The sequence below is a fragment of the Canis lupus genome, chromosome 12 (genome assembly GCF_048164855.1).
Source record: "Canis lupus baileyi chromosome 12, mCanLup2.hap1, whole genome shotgun sequence".
Classification (NCBI taxonomy): Eukaryota; Metazoa; Chordata; class Mammalia; order Carnivora; family Canidae; genus Canis; species Canis lupus.
The window spans coordinates 15,626,336-15,641,743 of record NC_132849.1 but is presented as its reverse complement, the minus strand read 5'-3'; the positions used below and the strand labels follow the sequence as shown (position 1 = coordinate 15,641,743).

The 15,408-nt window shown below is 37.2% G+C and overlaps 1 protein-coding gene and 1 pseudogene across 1 annotated transcript in view; one reads left to right on the top strand and one right to left on the bottom strand.

Annotated features, from left to right (window-relative positions):
- Positions 1 to 15,408, bottom strand: part of ALMS1 (ALMS1 centrosome and basal body associated protein) — a 215,786-nt gene that overhangs the window by 55,463 nt on the left and 144,915 nt on the right. Inside the window, exons 15-17 of the mRNA XM_072769843.1 lie at positions 11,023 to 11,193; positions 8,561 to 8,695; positions 5,265 to 5,435 (exon numbers count right to left, since the gene is read on the bottom strand). Coding sequence (XP_072625944.1) covers positions 5,265 to 5,435; positions 8,561 to 8,695; positions 11,023 to 11,193 — 477 coding nt within the window. The remainder of the gene's footprint in view (positions 1 to 5,264; positions 5,436 to 8,560; positions 8,696 to 11,022; positions 11,194 to 15,408) is intronic.
- LOC140601857 (aurora kinase A-like) lies at positions 5,677 to 7,215 on the top strand (annotated as a pseudogene).

The window sequence follows — 15,408 nt, the reverse complement described above, 5'->3', positions numbered from 1 at the left end:
CAGGGCGTGATCCTGGGATCCAGGATCGAATCCCACATCGGGCTCCCTGCTTGGACCCTGCTTCTCCCTCTGCCTGTGTCTCTTCCTCTCTCTGTCTCTTGTGAATAAATAAATAAAATCTTAAAAAATATATTTTTTTATTTTTTAAAATTTATTTATTTATTTATATAGTCACACACACACACAGAGAGAGAGAGAGAGAGAGAGAGAGAGAGAGAGAGGCAGAGGCACAGGCAGAGGGAGAAGCAGGCTCCATGCACTGGGAGCCCGATGTGGGATTCGATCCCCGGTCTCTAGGATCACGCCCTGGGCCAAAGGCAGGCGCTAAACCGCTGCGCCACCCAGGGATCCCAAAAAATATATTTTTTTAAAGCATACATTTATACATATCTATTAGATGAACCTCATTATTTGCATTATTCTCAGATGTACTTTTAACTATGCTTTTTATAAAAAATTTCATTTCTATGATCTCTCATGACATAGCATGTGTATTCAACCTCTCTCTTACTCTGTATTGTCCATTTCTCCTTGAAGATTCTCTGGAGTTTTGTTAGTTTATGGTCTGATCCGAATTCCTCTACCCCCAAGCAAAGTTCCCTCTCCCTTCTTAAGCACCTTTTCATTTTATACATATTTTTATGCTATTTCATGGTTAAAGATATATGTAGTGTAGCCTCATTATGGATTGCAAATCAGTTTAAAAATATTCCTCCTTGATTCCAACACTTTGGGTGTTGTCTATATTAATATCATGTTTCCAAATTTCTCTTTGAGATGTCTATAGTTTTCCTTTTATTTTCAACCATTCTGAGTCATTTTGTTTTTAATGTGTTTGCTATATAGCATGGAACCAAGTCTGTTTTTTAACCTAATCTGAGATTATTTTAATAGATGAATTTATCCCATAAATATATATACTCTTTTTGTTTTGTTTTCTTCTAATAGGCTCCACCCCCAGAGCAGAATCCAATGTGGGGCTTAAACTCAGAACTGTGAGATCAAGAATTCAGCTGAGATCAAAGGCTGGAGTTTAACCAACTGACTGAGCCACCCAGGCACTCCAATGTTTATGTTGTCTTACATGCTCTCCATTCTCTATTTTAGGTATTTTTTCTTCTTTTACAAATTTACTTTTTTCTTTTCTCCTTCCTTTACTCTCTTGTTACTCCATTTTTCTAAATATTTTAATGTTTTATAGTTTTAGAAATAACTTTTATAATCTTATATACTGTAACTTACCATGTATTTCTTGATTTATTTTTAAAGATGATAATAGTTCACTTATACATCTTTCAGCCTGCCTTTCTTCTGCCTGTCTCCTTGCTAATTTTTCTTTTTGTCTTTTTGCCTTGCTTTTTCTGTGTGGATGCCTGTACAATGTACCCTTTTTCTTTGACGTTCACTACTATTACCAACATATGTCTTGGTGTTGATTATTACCATATAAATTTTTCTCTAGGACTAGGTATATCTTTTTATTATTTTTAAAATTTTTATTTTTTAAAAGATTTTATTTTTTATTCATGAGAGACACAGAGAGAGCGTCAAAACACAGGCAGAGGGAGAAGCAGACTCCCCGTGGGGAGCCCGATGTGGGACTTGATCCCAGGACTCTGGGATCATGTCCTGAGCCAAAGGCAGATGCTCAACTGCTCAGACACTCCGGCATCCCTAAGTTTGTCCTTTTAAATTGTAGGTTCAGTTTTCCTTGTATATCTTATTATTTTTGTTATCTTCTTTGGAGACACTAACAGATATCATTGTGCTAGATTTCCAGTCATTCGTCAAATTATTATTATTTTTTAAAGATTTTATTTATATATTCATTCATGAAAGACACAGAGAGAAAGAGAGAGGCAGAGACACAGGCAGAGGGAGAAGCAGGCTCCATGTAGGGAGCCTGATGTGGGACTTGATCCCGGGTCTCCAGGATCTCACCCTGGGCCAAAGGTAGGCACTAAACCGCTGAGTCACCCAGGGATCCCCAAATTATTTTTTCTAATAGCCTCCATCTCCTTTTTATTTTCTTTTTTATTAAGATTTTATTTATTTATTCATGAGAGACACAGAGAGAAAGAGAGAGGCAGAGACACAGGCAGAGGGAGAAGCAGGCTCCATGCAGGGAGCCCGACGTGGGAACTCCATCCCGGGTCTCCAGGATCAGGTCCTGGACCGAAGGTGGTGCTAAACCGGTGAGCCACCCGGGCTGCCCCTCCTTTTTCTTTTTACAATTCTTTTCCTTCAATTTGTTCTCTGATCCCCTAAATCTTCTTACCTCTTATTATCTAAACTTTTTTAAAAAAGATTATTTATTTATTATTTATTCATGACAGACACAGGGAGAGAGAGAGAGAGAGGCAGAGACACAGGCAGAGGGAGAAGCAGGCTCCATGCAGGGAGCCTGACCTGGGACTTGATCCCGGATCTCCAGGATCACACCCCGGCTGAAGACGGTGCTAAACCGCTGGGCCACCAGGGTTGCCCTACTATCTAAACTTTAACACATTTCACATTTTCTATAATTATTTATAGTGTATAACATGTAGGAAAAAATTTCGTGTCTTCTAGAATATGCTTTTACAGATTATAGTTCTACTTTTCTTTTCCAAGTTATGTCTCCTACACTACCCACTGCAGAGTTGTAATTCTGTTTTTCCATCTTATACATTTCTTTTATTGTGGTAAAAAATACATACATAACATTTGCCATCTTAACCATTTTTAAGTATACAATTCAGTAGTGTTAAGTATATTCACATTGTTGTGCAATAGATCTCTAGAACATCTTCATATTGCAATATTAACACTCCATATCAACTAAACACCAATTCTTCTTGCCTCCTCTCTACCAACCATGGGCAAATAATTTTCTACATTTCTATAATTCTAACTACTTTAGATACTTCATATAAGTGAGATATACAGTATTGTCCTTTTGTGTTGGCTTATTTCACTTAGCACAATGTCCTTGAGCTTATCTATATTGCAGCATGTGACAGGATTGTCTTCATTTTCAAGGTTACATAATATTCTTTGGATGTATGTACCACATTTTCTTTAACCATTCATCTGTTGATGGACATACGGGCTGTTTCCGGAATTGGATTAAGTGTAAATAATGCTGTGATGAACATGAGAATGGAGATCTCTCTAAGATACTGCCTTGAATTATTTTGGATATATACCCAGAACTGGGATTGCTGAATCATGGTAATTCTATTTGTAATTCTTTGAGGAATCTGAATACTATTTTCCATAATGGCTACAACATTTTATATTCATACCAACAGTGCACAAGGGTTCCAGTTTCTCTGCATCATTGGGACAATTGTTACTTTCTATTCTTTTTGTTCATATCCCAATTAGTGTGAAGTGGTATCTCATTATGGTTTGTGATTTGCCTTTCTCTGATGATTAGTGATTTCAAGCATCTTTTCATATGCTTGTTGGCTATTCATATATCTTCTTAGGAGAACTGTCTATTCAAGTCCTTTGCCCATTTTTTTTCTTTTTTTTTTTTTTCCTTTGCCCATTTTTAAACTGGGTTTCTTTGCTGCTGAATTATGGAAGTTCCATATATGGTCTGGATATTAACCAATTATCATTACCTTTTCACCCTGTTGTGTCCTTTAATGCAGCTTTTTTTTTTTTTTTTTAAGATTTTATTTATTTATTCATGACAGAGAGAGAGCGAGGCAGAGACACAGGCAGAGGGAGAAGCAGGCTCCATGCAGGGAGCCCGATGCAGGACTTGATCCCGGGTCTCCAGGATCACACCCCAGGCCGAAGATGGTGCTAAACCACTGGGCCACCGGGGCTGCCCCTTTAATGCAGTTTTTAATTCTGAGTAATATAATTGATTTATTTTTGCTTTTGTTGCCTATGCTTTTGGTGTCATATCCAAGAAATCCTTGCCAAATCCAATGTCATGAAACTTTTCCCTTGTTTCCTTCTAAGAGTTTTAGATTTAGCTCTTATATTTGGATCTTTGATCCATTTTTGAGTTAAGTTTTATATATGGTAAAAAGTAAGGGTTCGACTTCATTCCTTTCATGTGGATATCCAGTTTTCTAACACCATTTGTTGAAGAGACTCTACTTTCCCCACTGTGTAGTCTTGGCACCCTGTGGAAAATCATTTATATGTTATCTCATCTATTAATCTTGATGTGAGTAACTGCATCTGGACTATTTTTGAAATACAATATGGATAGATTAATGCCTTGACTCCTTTCTTTCCTTATCTGGGTATATTTTATCTTCCTCTAAGTGGTAAAGTTTGACAGCTAGGTAGTAATGACTTATGTTCTATATGTTCTTTCATGTTAGAAATAGGGGGCCATGGGTAAACATAAACAGATCTAATCTCGACTCTTTTACTATAATTTTTTAAATGTTTGTATTGTGGCTCTGTCTTTATTACAGTCTTCTGGAATGCCTTCAAATTTTAGGTTTTCCCCTGTTTCTGTACTGAAACATGATACTTCTATTACTGCCAGCCTGAAGTATTTATTTTTTTTTAAGATTTTATTTATTCATGAGAATACACAGAAAGGAGAGAGAGAGAGAGAGAGAGAGAGAGAGAGGCAAAGACACAGGCAGAGGGAGGAGGCTCCATACAGGGAGCCTGACATGGGACCGGATCCCGGGTCTCCAGGATCACGCCCTGGGCTGAAGGCAGCGCTAAACTGCTGAGCCACGGGAGCTGCCCTGAAGTATTTATTTGTAATCCTATTTCTAAATTTATAATACCTTTCCCCAGAAGTAACAATTATTTTACATAATGAAGTGATACAGAAGAAGAAGGAGAAGGAGAAGAAGAAGAGGAAGAAGAGGAGGAGGAGGAGGAGGAGTGAAACTCTAAATTGTGAGGCAATGTTATTATCAGAATAAAATGAGGGGTGCCTGTGTGGCTCAGTCAGTTGCGCACCTGACTCTAGATTTCAGCTCAGGTCATGATCTCAGCATTTAAGGATCTCAGTCCTTAAATTGAATCCCACATTGGACTCCATTCTCAGCAGAGAATCTGCTTGAGGTTTCTCTCTCCTTCTCCCTCTGCCCCTCCCCCTGCTCCCATTCTCTCTCTCTCTCTCAAATAAATAAATCTTTAAATAAATAAATAAAATGGAAACACACACACACACAGGCCCTGTCTCTCTCTTATTCTCTGTCACTCCCCCCTCATACTCTTCTTCCTTTCCCCCGACACCCCAATCCCCCTCAAACTCTTCTCTCCTTCCCCTTACACCCCAATCCCATTACCTGCAATATCTATCTGCAAGGATTCCTTATCTTCTTTCCAGGCTTCCTTAGGAAATGTCCTCTTATTAAGGATCTCCTCTTTCTGTTTAATGGCTTTAGTGTCTGGCAGACTTTCAAGCTTTATGTCTTGTAGTCGAGCTGAGTGCTCTGCAGCAGCAGCATCGCTGGAACCTAAGAGGGGTAAATTAACACAGTATCCAGATAGAAGGTTGACAAAAAATATTTTTAAAAACCTCTCAAGCATCTAATATGTAAGAAGGCACTGTAACTGGTATTGAAGATAACGATGGTATAGAAAATAAAAGAATTACAGCATAAGAGAAAGACAGATTATGTACTCAAAAAAGGGAGAAACTACTTCTAGTTAGGAGGATCATGAAAGAACTCTAGGGTAAAGAAACAACTGATCTGGATGTTAGAAGTTAGCTAAGCTGGGATACACAGTGAGACAAAGAGAAAGGCAATTTAGGCAAAGATAACTATATAAGAAAACAAGACAGAAAAGCAACTGAACATCTAAGTAACAGAGCAAATATATGGTTTATTTGAGTAAAGAATATATAAGGAAAAGAGGTGCCTAAAAAGCTGTTTGGGAGCTGATTTTATTATTTGGAAAGACTGTGCTAAAAGAGTTCAGAATTTATTCTTAAGGGTAATGAAAACTTTCTGATTATGAGATTAACATAGTCTGTTTCTAGAACATTCATTTAGTAACAGCAAAAAGGGGGGTAAAATTTTGAAGTGTTGCCCAGAATACAACATAACTTGTGAAAAAAAGCAATACACAAAAAAAGAGAAGTGGCTAATTATACTCCAAAATGTTTCTATTTACAATTGTGTCAGAGACTACCAGCTGTCCTCTGAAATCCCTTATTCTAGCTTCTAAAATAAAACCCTGACAATAGAGTGAACAGATCGAGGAGATCTTGTGTCCTTCAAATGCCTCCCTTCATGAGCACAAAATCTTGTTTCCAGCCATTAATTGGTTCAGAATCTGAAGCAGAGGTAATGGTAGGCAACCAGTGTCCCTAGATCACTGAATAATACCCCAAAGAGCAGCCTTAGCCATCATCCTTTAGAAGAAGTTCTGAAAAGGAACTGGTATCAAACAGAGAAATGAAGAATTAAAAAAACAATGGGCTTTGGAAGATTTTGGGTAAAAGATTTTGGCTGCTGGGTAAAAGAAATTTTGATAATGTTTATTTGGGGAGAGAAAAACAAAGCAAGTTTATCCTGGCTCTTAAAATATTACTTAAGGCTCAACTGGAGAAAGTAAGAGGTAAACATTAGCTGAGAAGAGAAGTAGAAACCCAATCCCACCTTAAATATTCAAATATTTTCAGTCTGTATGGTTACTACTATGATGCTACCAGTTTACTTAATTCTAGAATATGCACCCCTTGGACCTGTCTATGGAGAACTTCACAAACTCTCATTTTGACGAGAAGACTGCTACTCTTATGTCATAGGACTGGCAAATGCCTTGTCTTACTTTCATTAAAAGAGAGTTATCCATGGAGACATTGAGCCAGTGAACCTGTTCCTTGAGTCAACTAGAGAGTTTAAGATTACAGATTTTGGGTAGTTGGTATACGTCCTCATCTTCCCAAACTACCTACTGTAGCACTCTGGATTATTTGCCCCCTGAGATGATTAAAGGCTGAATGTGTGCTGAGATGCTCTGGAGCCTTGGGGTTCTTTGCCATAAATTTCTAGTTGGGAAGCCTCCTTTTGAGGTAAGCACTTACCAAGAGATGTATAAAAATTACCCTGGGTTGTATTTCTATTCCTTGACTTTGTATGAGAGGGAGACAGGGACTTCTTTTCAAGACAGCTGAAGCATAACCCTAGCTAAAGGCTGATTCTCAAAGAAGTGCCCAAATACCCCTAGATCATAGCAAACTTATCAAAGCCAACTAGCTGCCAAACTTTGAATCTTTCAATATTTTGAACCTTATAGGGTGGGGTGCCTGGCTGGCTCAGTCAGTAGAGCAAGTGACTCTTGATCTCAGGGTTGCAAGTCCCAGCGGCACACTGGGTATAGAGATGATTTGAAAAAAATAATAAATTCTTAAAAAAAAAAATCTTGCACGGAGAGAAATCTCTGAGCCACAGCTGCTGTATAATCTGTCAGGAACAGGCTACTGACACTTATCTTACTACTGACTGTCTGCCTGCAATCTAGAGCACTACAGAGTGGTTTTTGTTTTGTTTTGTTTTACTGAGCAGGCAGTACTTTGGCCTTCCTACTTGAAAAGTTTCACTTCAGTAAACATGACATTCCGAAATGAAAGAAGCCATAAAACTTGTGCTAACAATGCTGGTTTCATAGTCTGGAGGTGAGATTCAATTGCAGCCACCCCACAAGCTGTTCTGAATAAGGCATCCTTGTGGAAAATGAAGCCGGGGTCTGATAGGGGAAAGTGACCACTTCACTCCAATACCCTTCCTAAGAGTGTGTATAACCCACTGGGTGGCCAAGCCTGTTAAAGCTGTCAGAATGAACAGATTCTTTCTTTTACATGTGAAAAATGAAGATTCTGTATTTTTTCTGTATAAAAAAAAAAAGAAAAGAAAGAACCTTGACTTCATTGGGCATATGGTTACCAGAATAGAGATTATATCACAGGTTGGTGTTGACGTGTGACTAAGACTGTCCAATACAGTGGAAGGGGAATGGTACATGTAACTTTTGGAATATACTTTTTTCTTTCCCAGTCTTCCTTTCTGTTGGCTGGAATACAGGCCTGATGGCGACTGCATGAGAATGGAGGCTAAAAATGTTAGAGCAACAGGAGAGAAAGAGCTTTGTTCCTTGATACGCTGTAGTCCACATCTGGATTTTTACAAAAAGAGAAATAATTTCCTGTCTTCTTTAAGCCAATGTTATTTTGTTTTTGTTTTCATCTCTCAGAGCCAAAACAAATCCTAACTTTAACATGCTATTATAGGCATTTTTAATCAGCATAATCCCATTGAAGTTAACTACATAGGTACTTAAGTAAATTTTATAAGTTTTTTTTTTTTTTTTTTTAATCAGGAAAGTCTGTTATGTGAATTTCTGGCAATGAGATTAACTTGTGTATCATAATCACAAAGTTCTCCAGAAATGTCTTAAAGAGCTTTAAACATGTTAATTTTACCTGCCAATCCACACCAATAAAATTACAACTATATTCTATTTCTCATATGAGCAAGACAAAGGTTGAAGATAGTAAAGAACAGAGAATACTTTTCTGTTTATACTCATTTTAGAAAGCCAGAAAAAAAATACACAGATAGTCCAGTTCAGTTACCTTTAGAGGCTTTCTGCAAAGATTCTTCTTCAGGTTGGGCAGCCTTAGTCACTGCCTTTTTAGTGTAGATTTCCTTTTTCTGGTTTTTGTCTGAGAGGTTCTCATCGTCAGTGATGGAAACCTGAACTTGGGCATCTGGAATAACGGCATCATGTAATTCCACAGAGAAGGAGAAGACAACCTACACAATAGGCAACTAACCTTTACCTCAAAAAACATGGTCCAAACAAACCCCCAAACTTCTTTTTATGTTAAGGAAAGAAAGCATTTTTTAGGCCCCACCACAGCTTTTAAGCTGTGACAGTTATGGTGGGTTTACAACATGAATTGGAAAGCTTTTCATATTCTTCTGTGTACAATGATGGTTTAAATAAAATGTCATTTTAAATGAAATTTGTTCTTTACTGGCTTGACACAATACTTTAAAAAAATCAGTTATCTTTTTCAAAGGGCGAAAGTGGATTTGAACAACTCCTTTGAGTTCTTCGGTTTATTCAAAGTTTTTGTCATTTATTGAGCCAATTTGATATTTTATATAATCCTAGGAAAGCATCTGTACCACATAGATTTTATATATAATAGTCTTATGATTTTTAAAAACCTCCTGAAATTATGTCCTTTTAAAATTGTCTAACACTTTCTACTTTCTATTTTTCTTGGTCATACTTGCTAGAGATTTATCTATCTCGTTGGGTTTTTTTTTTTTTTTTTTTTAAGATTTTATTTATTTGACAGAGAGAGAGAGCACAAGTAGGGGGACTGGTAGCCAGAGCGAGAGTGAGAAGCAGGCTCCCAGCTGAGCAAGGAATCCAATGCCAAGCTCTATCCCAGGACCCTAGGATCATGACCCAAGCCAAAGTCAGACACTTCACTGACTGAGCTACCCAGGCGCCCTTTACTGGTCTTTTAAAATCAGCCCTTTTTTTTCTTATTATATGAGAAAATTCAAGTGTAAAATAATGTAACTAAATATATTAAAAATCACCAATAAAACAACTAGGATAACAGTTAATAATGGTCATATCTTTTTACAATGGGTTCAAGAGATTCATCTCATTGCTAAATATAAATATTTTTCAACAAAGAAATCAGAAAAGCAGTAGAGATTACTAAAGATATAACATAGTGTGTCAACCAGAGGGCTTAAGAAATAAAGCATTACAGATACAATTTCCTGTATAAAGTGTCAGATGCCATTTTGTCATTTTAGTAGCAACCCTTATGCTGAATTTAGACTTTATCAATCTCAAGGACGTTTCTGAATTTTTTTGCCTTATTGCATGCATTAAATCAACAATATGTACCCAAACTAGAACACAGAATTATCCATGTTTAAAAACTGCCCTAGGATCAGCAGCACCTATTTAGCTAATAGCTATGCACAGGAATAAAAACCCTAAATGGAATAAAGCAACACAGGCAGTTATACATGTAGAATTTTCAGTGGCCACTGGAGTCTCTATTTAATAAATGCAACCATGTACCAACTAAAGAAGTACAATGCAGGGATGCTGAGGAAAAAAGTCAAGTGGGTCTCTAAAGATTAAAAGCTTTTATAATGCAGTAGGGCCTATATCTGGGGATAAGGTTGAAAACTCAAATACCCACAGTGACCGGACAGATAAGGTAGATGAATGAAGCAGAATGGCTGAGAAGTGTGGGAACTTGAAGCAAACACAAGAATGTACATCCTCTCTGCACAGATCAACCATGTGACAGGGGCAGGTGGTTACTGCCATGGAGGAATGCAAGCTGAGTGCAACCAGATATTCTGATTTTTCAAGGAAGTCCAACATCTTATTTTTTTTTTTTCAACATCTTATTTTTAAATGTTGGCAGCAAAATGTTAAGAAAATTTAAAACACCATGTGAGCCATATATGTTCCTGCAGAATCCAATATATGAAAACAGTAGTTTGCACCATCAGATGAATTCATGAAGCAAATTTAATCAAGATTTTCTATGAATTTCAGTTTCTAAAACATTCCTGATTGGATACTATTTCACTTCAAAAGTTGCAGTATATTTTATTTCCCAGAGTGAAAATAAAGTTTATAGTTTCAAGAAATCTGTCGGGTGCATGGGTGGCTCAGTTAAGCATCTGCCTTTGGCCAGGATTGTAGTCCCAGGGTCCTGGAATCAAACCTCGGATCAGGCTCCCTGCTTGGTGGGGAGCCTGCTTCTCTCTCTCCCTCTATTGTTCTCCCTGCTGCTGTTCCCTCTCCCTGTGCTCTGTGGCTTTCTCTCTCTGTCAAATAAATAAATAAAATCCTAAAAAAAAAAAAAAATTCTGTGAAGTGTTTTAAAAGATTTTGTAAATATTTTACCTTCTTGTTGATAACCAATAACACAGCTAACAGAAAAAAGTTTGTCTAACACCAGAAAAAAGATAAAGGCTGGACAATATTCTCATTTGGGTCAAAGGAAAAAGGCCACAAAATATACAAAGCCAATTCAGTTACCTGCATTATCTTTCTGAGGGGTTTTTCGTCCTACTAACAAGGATGCCTTAGGCACCACCCTCTTACTGTAGATCCCCTCTTTATGTTTAATGTTAGCAGGGACTGTGAGGTCATCATCCCTTGTGCCTAGCACTTCTGCTGGGAAATCTGGAGCAATGGCATCATTGGATCCTGCGGAAGGGTGGGAAAGTAGTCCAATTAACACAAATATAGACATGAAGTTGAAGAAAGACAAAAAGTTTACCTCTTAAACCACTTCTATTAAAAAGGTACTGCAATAGGAGTGTCATAGTGTAATCAGGAGGCGATGTCAGTCAGGTTGAGGCTGTCAGACATGTACAATAAACTGCAACAGTACATAGTAGAGAAGCACGTGACAGAGGATAGATCAAGGAGAGTATCAGTTCAGAAGAGAGACAATTTCTAGTTCAGAGAGGAAAATATAGACTGTCATGTGGAAAATAAGCAGGCTTTCTGAAATATGCCAAGGAAAGAAGAAAGACATTTTAGGCAGCAGTGAAGCATGAGCAAAGACAAGGAGGCAGGGAAGCAAAGAGTATATAAGAATAGTGGTCACTTTGCAGTCAGGCCAGATCATAGAATACATTAAAGAAAGCAGTAGGCAATATTAAAAAATAACTATTTGGGACAAAATTCAGCAGACCATCAGCAGACCATGGGATCCCAAGTTAAAGAGTACAAATTTTATTGTATATGAAATGCAACATTAAAAATTTTTAAGTAAAGGGAAAATATAATCAGCTATGTTTTAGGAAGATTATCTGACAATACAAGATACAAAACACTGAAAGTCTTACGTGATAAAGAACTACAAGATTTGAAAGTAATTTTATTTTCTTTTAAAATACATTTCAATATTCCTATGTCCACTGGTAAGAGAAGTTTATCCATGCCATATAAAAGAAGTAAAGAACATTTCTGAGCACCTAAAATATATACAGCAATAGATCTGCATATTAGTCTCATCAATATAGTGCAAATATAAGTAAGTCATGAAGGATTTTTAAGGACAGATTGCAAGGATCCTACTAAGCCTGTTGGGTCATATGCATAGATAGATTAAATTGGGCTTTTTCTCAGCTTTTGTGACATCACTTTTTCTTATTCACTCCCCATCTCTCTGGCAAATCCTTAAGACCCTTCTTCTACCAAATTGCCAAATGCTAGAGTTCTTCAGGGAGTCAGAACTCCTTTTTCTTCCTGGGTGAACTCATCAATTACCAATGGACGGAACACTATCTACATACTGGCCAACATATATGTTTCTTTAGCTGACCTTTCTTTTGAGTTCTGGATTCTAGCATTCAGGACATAGCTATCTCTTACAGTATCTTTTGAAGAAAACAGAAAAAATATGTCCCCTTCTTAATTAAAAAAAAAAAACCCCGATATTATATATTACGGTACAACATAACAATTATACATGGGGATCGTTCCTCACAAATACTTCGATACCAGAGAACACACACCACTAGCAGCAAACACATGCAAACTCTTCACCGCCACCCTTTGTTCTCCAAGATAGGTGACTGTGTCAGGTTCGTAGTCAGGTGTCAAACAATAAACCCCTGAGAGCAGGGGTGGATGAACGAGAGAATCAAGTCAGTGGAGCTGAAAGGCAACTGAAAGACAGTGTAGCCACATGCAGCTGCAGAATGTATAAGTATAGATTTTTGTTTGGGGCAAGAAGAGAGCTAACATTGATCTAGAATTCTAACTGGATATCTGGAACCTTCATGCTCACCTACATATTTTCATAAAAAAACAGTATACGTTTATAAAATGTTAATATTGCCACCTTCTATGTGGCACTCTTGCTACAACCTTAATTGTGTACACCTCTGTTTACGGTCAATAGCTTATTAACTAACTAGTGTCCTTGCTTCTACTTCTAGAGTTCCCATCTTGGCTCCCTGCCTTCCCAGCTATGAAGTGGTTTTCCATCTAGCTGGCAGATACATTTTACAAATGTAAAGGAAACCACAGTTGCCTACAGGAATAAAATTCAAATGTTTTAGTATGGTTTACAAAAACACTGCATGATCTTGGATCTAACAATATCAGACCATTGTGCTCTAATCACATTGCCTTTTCATCTGTGAAATGTATCAAGCTCTTTCCTGTTTTCAGGAGCTTTGCCCATTCTGTCATCCTCTAATCTTTGCTACCTAGCCCATCTCTATCCTATAGACCTCATCTCTAAAGTTATTTCTTAGAAAGGCCTTTCGGAGCTCCTCAAAAAAAAAATGGGTACTCTTATTATTCTCACTCCGTTCTACTTTATTTTCTTAACACTTATCATTTGTAATTATGTACTTATTTGTGGTCTATTTATTTATTATCTGTAACAACATTCCACATACTCCATAATCTTTAGGATCTTGTTTATTTCTGTAAATGTAACATCTAGTATAGTATCTGCCAGGAACACAGTAAAAGCTTTAGTCCTTCTTGGCTGAAGAAAAAATGACCATGAACTGAAAGCTTTTGTCACCTTATGAAAAAAACCCAAACAACCAAACCTTGGTTTTAGATGCTTTGGGATGAATACTGTGATTGCAATGTAGATAGTTACATATCTGTTTTTTTTCCCATTCAATTCAAGATAAATTTTAAATGGAATCTAGAGTTTAAAGTCAGTATATAAGATGAAAAAACATATAGGGTTGAAATTACCCTGGAAGGTTCCTTAAGAAGGGACCATGTTGAAATTGACATCCTGTCAGATCAACTAATACACCAGAGTGCACTTTTTCCCTCTGGCTTGCAACAAATCACTGTGCCTACTTCTGAGCACCTCATGAAGTACCTGGCTTGTGTTTAGAGGCCATGTTGTAACAATAAGACACTTTAACTCTAGAATTAAAAAAAAAAAAAAAAAAAAAAAAAACCAAACTCTAGAATAATTCTCAGGGAATCAAGATAAGATGCTTAAACTATTATAAAAGGCAAATGAAGATAGTAAACTTTGAGAACAGAGGTTTCCCATCACCCATTTCAAATTCCATAATGATAATATGTTGAGTATACAGACTGCATACAACTCTTGAACTTTTTTTTTTAATTTTTTAAAAAATTTATTTATGATAGTCACACAGAGAGAGAGAGAGAGAGGCAGAGACACAGGCAGAGGGAGAAGCAGGCTCTATGCACCGGGAGCCCAACGTGGGATTCGATCCCGGGTCTCCAGGATCGTGCCCTGGGCCAAAGGCAGGCGCCAAACTGCTGCGCCACCCAGGGATCCCTTGAACTTTTTTTTTTAAAGATTTTATTTTTAAGTAATCTCTACATTCAACATGGAACTTGAACCCACAACCCCAAGATCAAGAGTTGTATGCTTTACCAACTGAGCCAGCCAGGTGTCCACAACACTTGCACTTTTATTTTGCAAGATAGTTATCAAGTTTTAAAATTCTCTTAGGGTTTTTCTGGTAGCATTTTTTTTTATTGTGGTAAAATATACATATAATTTCCCCTTCTAGCCATTTTTAAGTATACAGTTCAGTGGCTTTAAGTACATTCACACTGATGTGCAACCATCATATCACGTATCTCCAGAATTCACACATTTTCACAAACCGAAACTACCTATTACACATAACTCCCTTTTTCTCCTCCCGTTCAACCCTTGGTAACCACTGTTCTACTTTGTCTCTATGAATTTGACTACTCCAGGTACCTCATACAAGTGAAATCTTAGAATATTTGTCCCTTTGTGACCAGCTTATTTCACTTAGCACAAAATCTTCAGGGTTCATCAGCAATGTAGCACGTGCCAAATTTCACTTTTTAAGGCTGAATAATATTTCACTGCATATATGTATCACATTTTATGTATTTATTCATCAGCTGATAGACATTGAGTTCTATTTGCTTTTTCACTATTGTAAATAATGTTGCTACGAACATGAGCATAAAAATATCTGTTCAAATCCTTGCTTTTAATTCTTTTGGGTATATGTTAGATCATATAGTAATTCTATGTTTAACTTTTTTTTTTTTTTTTAAGAGAGTGTGTGTGTGTGTACAGTGGAAGGGTGCAGAGGTACAGAGGGAGAGGGAGAGAATCTTAAGCAGGCTCCATGCCCAGCACCGAGCCCAACTGACACTTGATCTCATGACCTGAGCTGAAATCAAGAGTCCAATGCTTAACTGACTGAGTCCAGATACCCCTGTATGTTTACTTTTTTTCAGTAACCACTATGTCGGCTCTCTGTAGTAGCTACATCCTTTTAAATTCCCTCCAGTAATACACAAGGGTTGCAATTTCTCCATACCTATACCAACCCTTGTTATTTTCTGTTTTATAACAGCCATCCTAATGGATATGGAGTGGTATCTCACTGTGGTTTCAATTTGCATTTC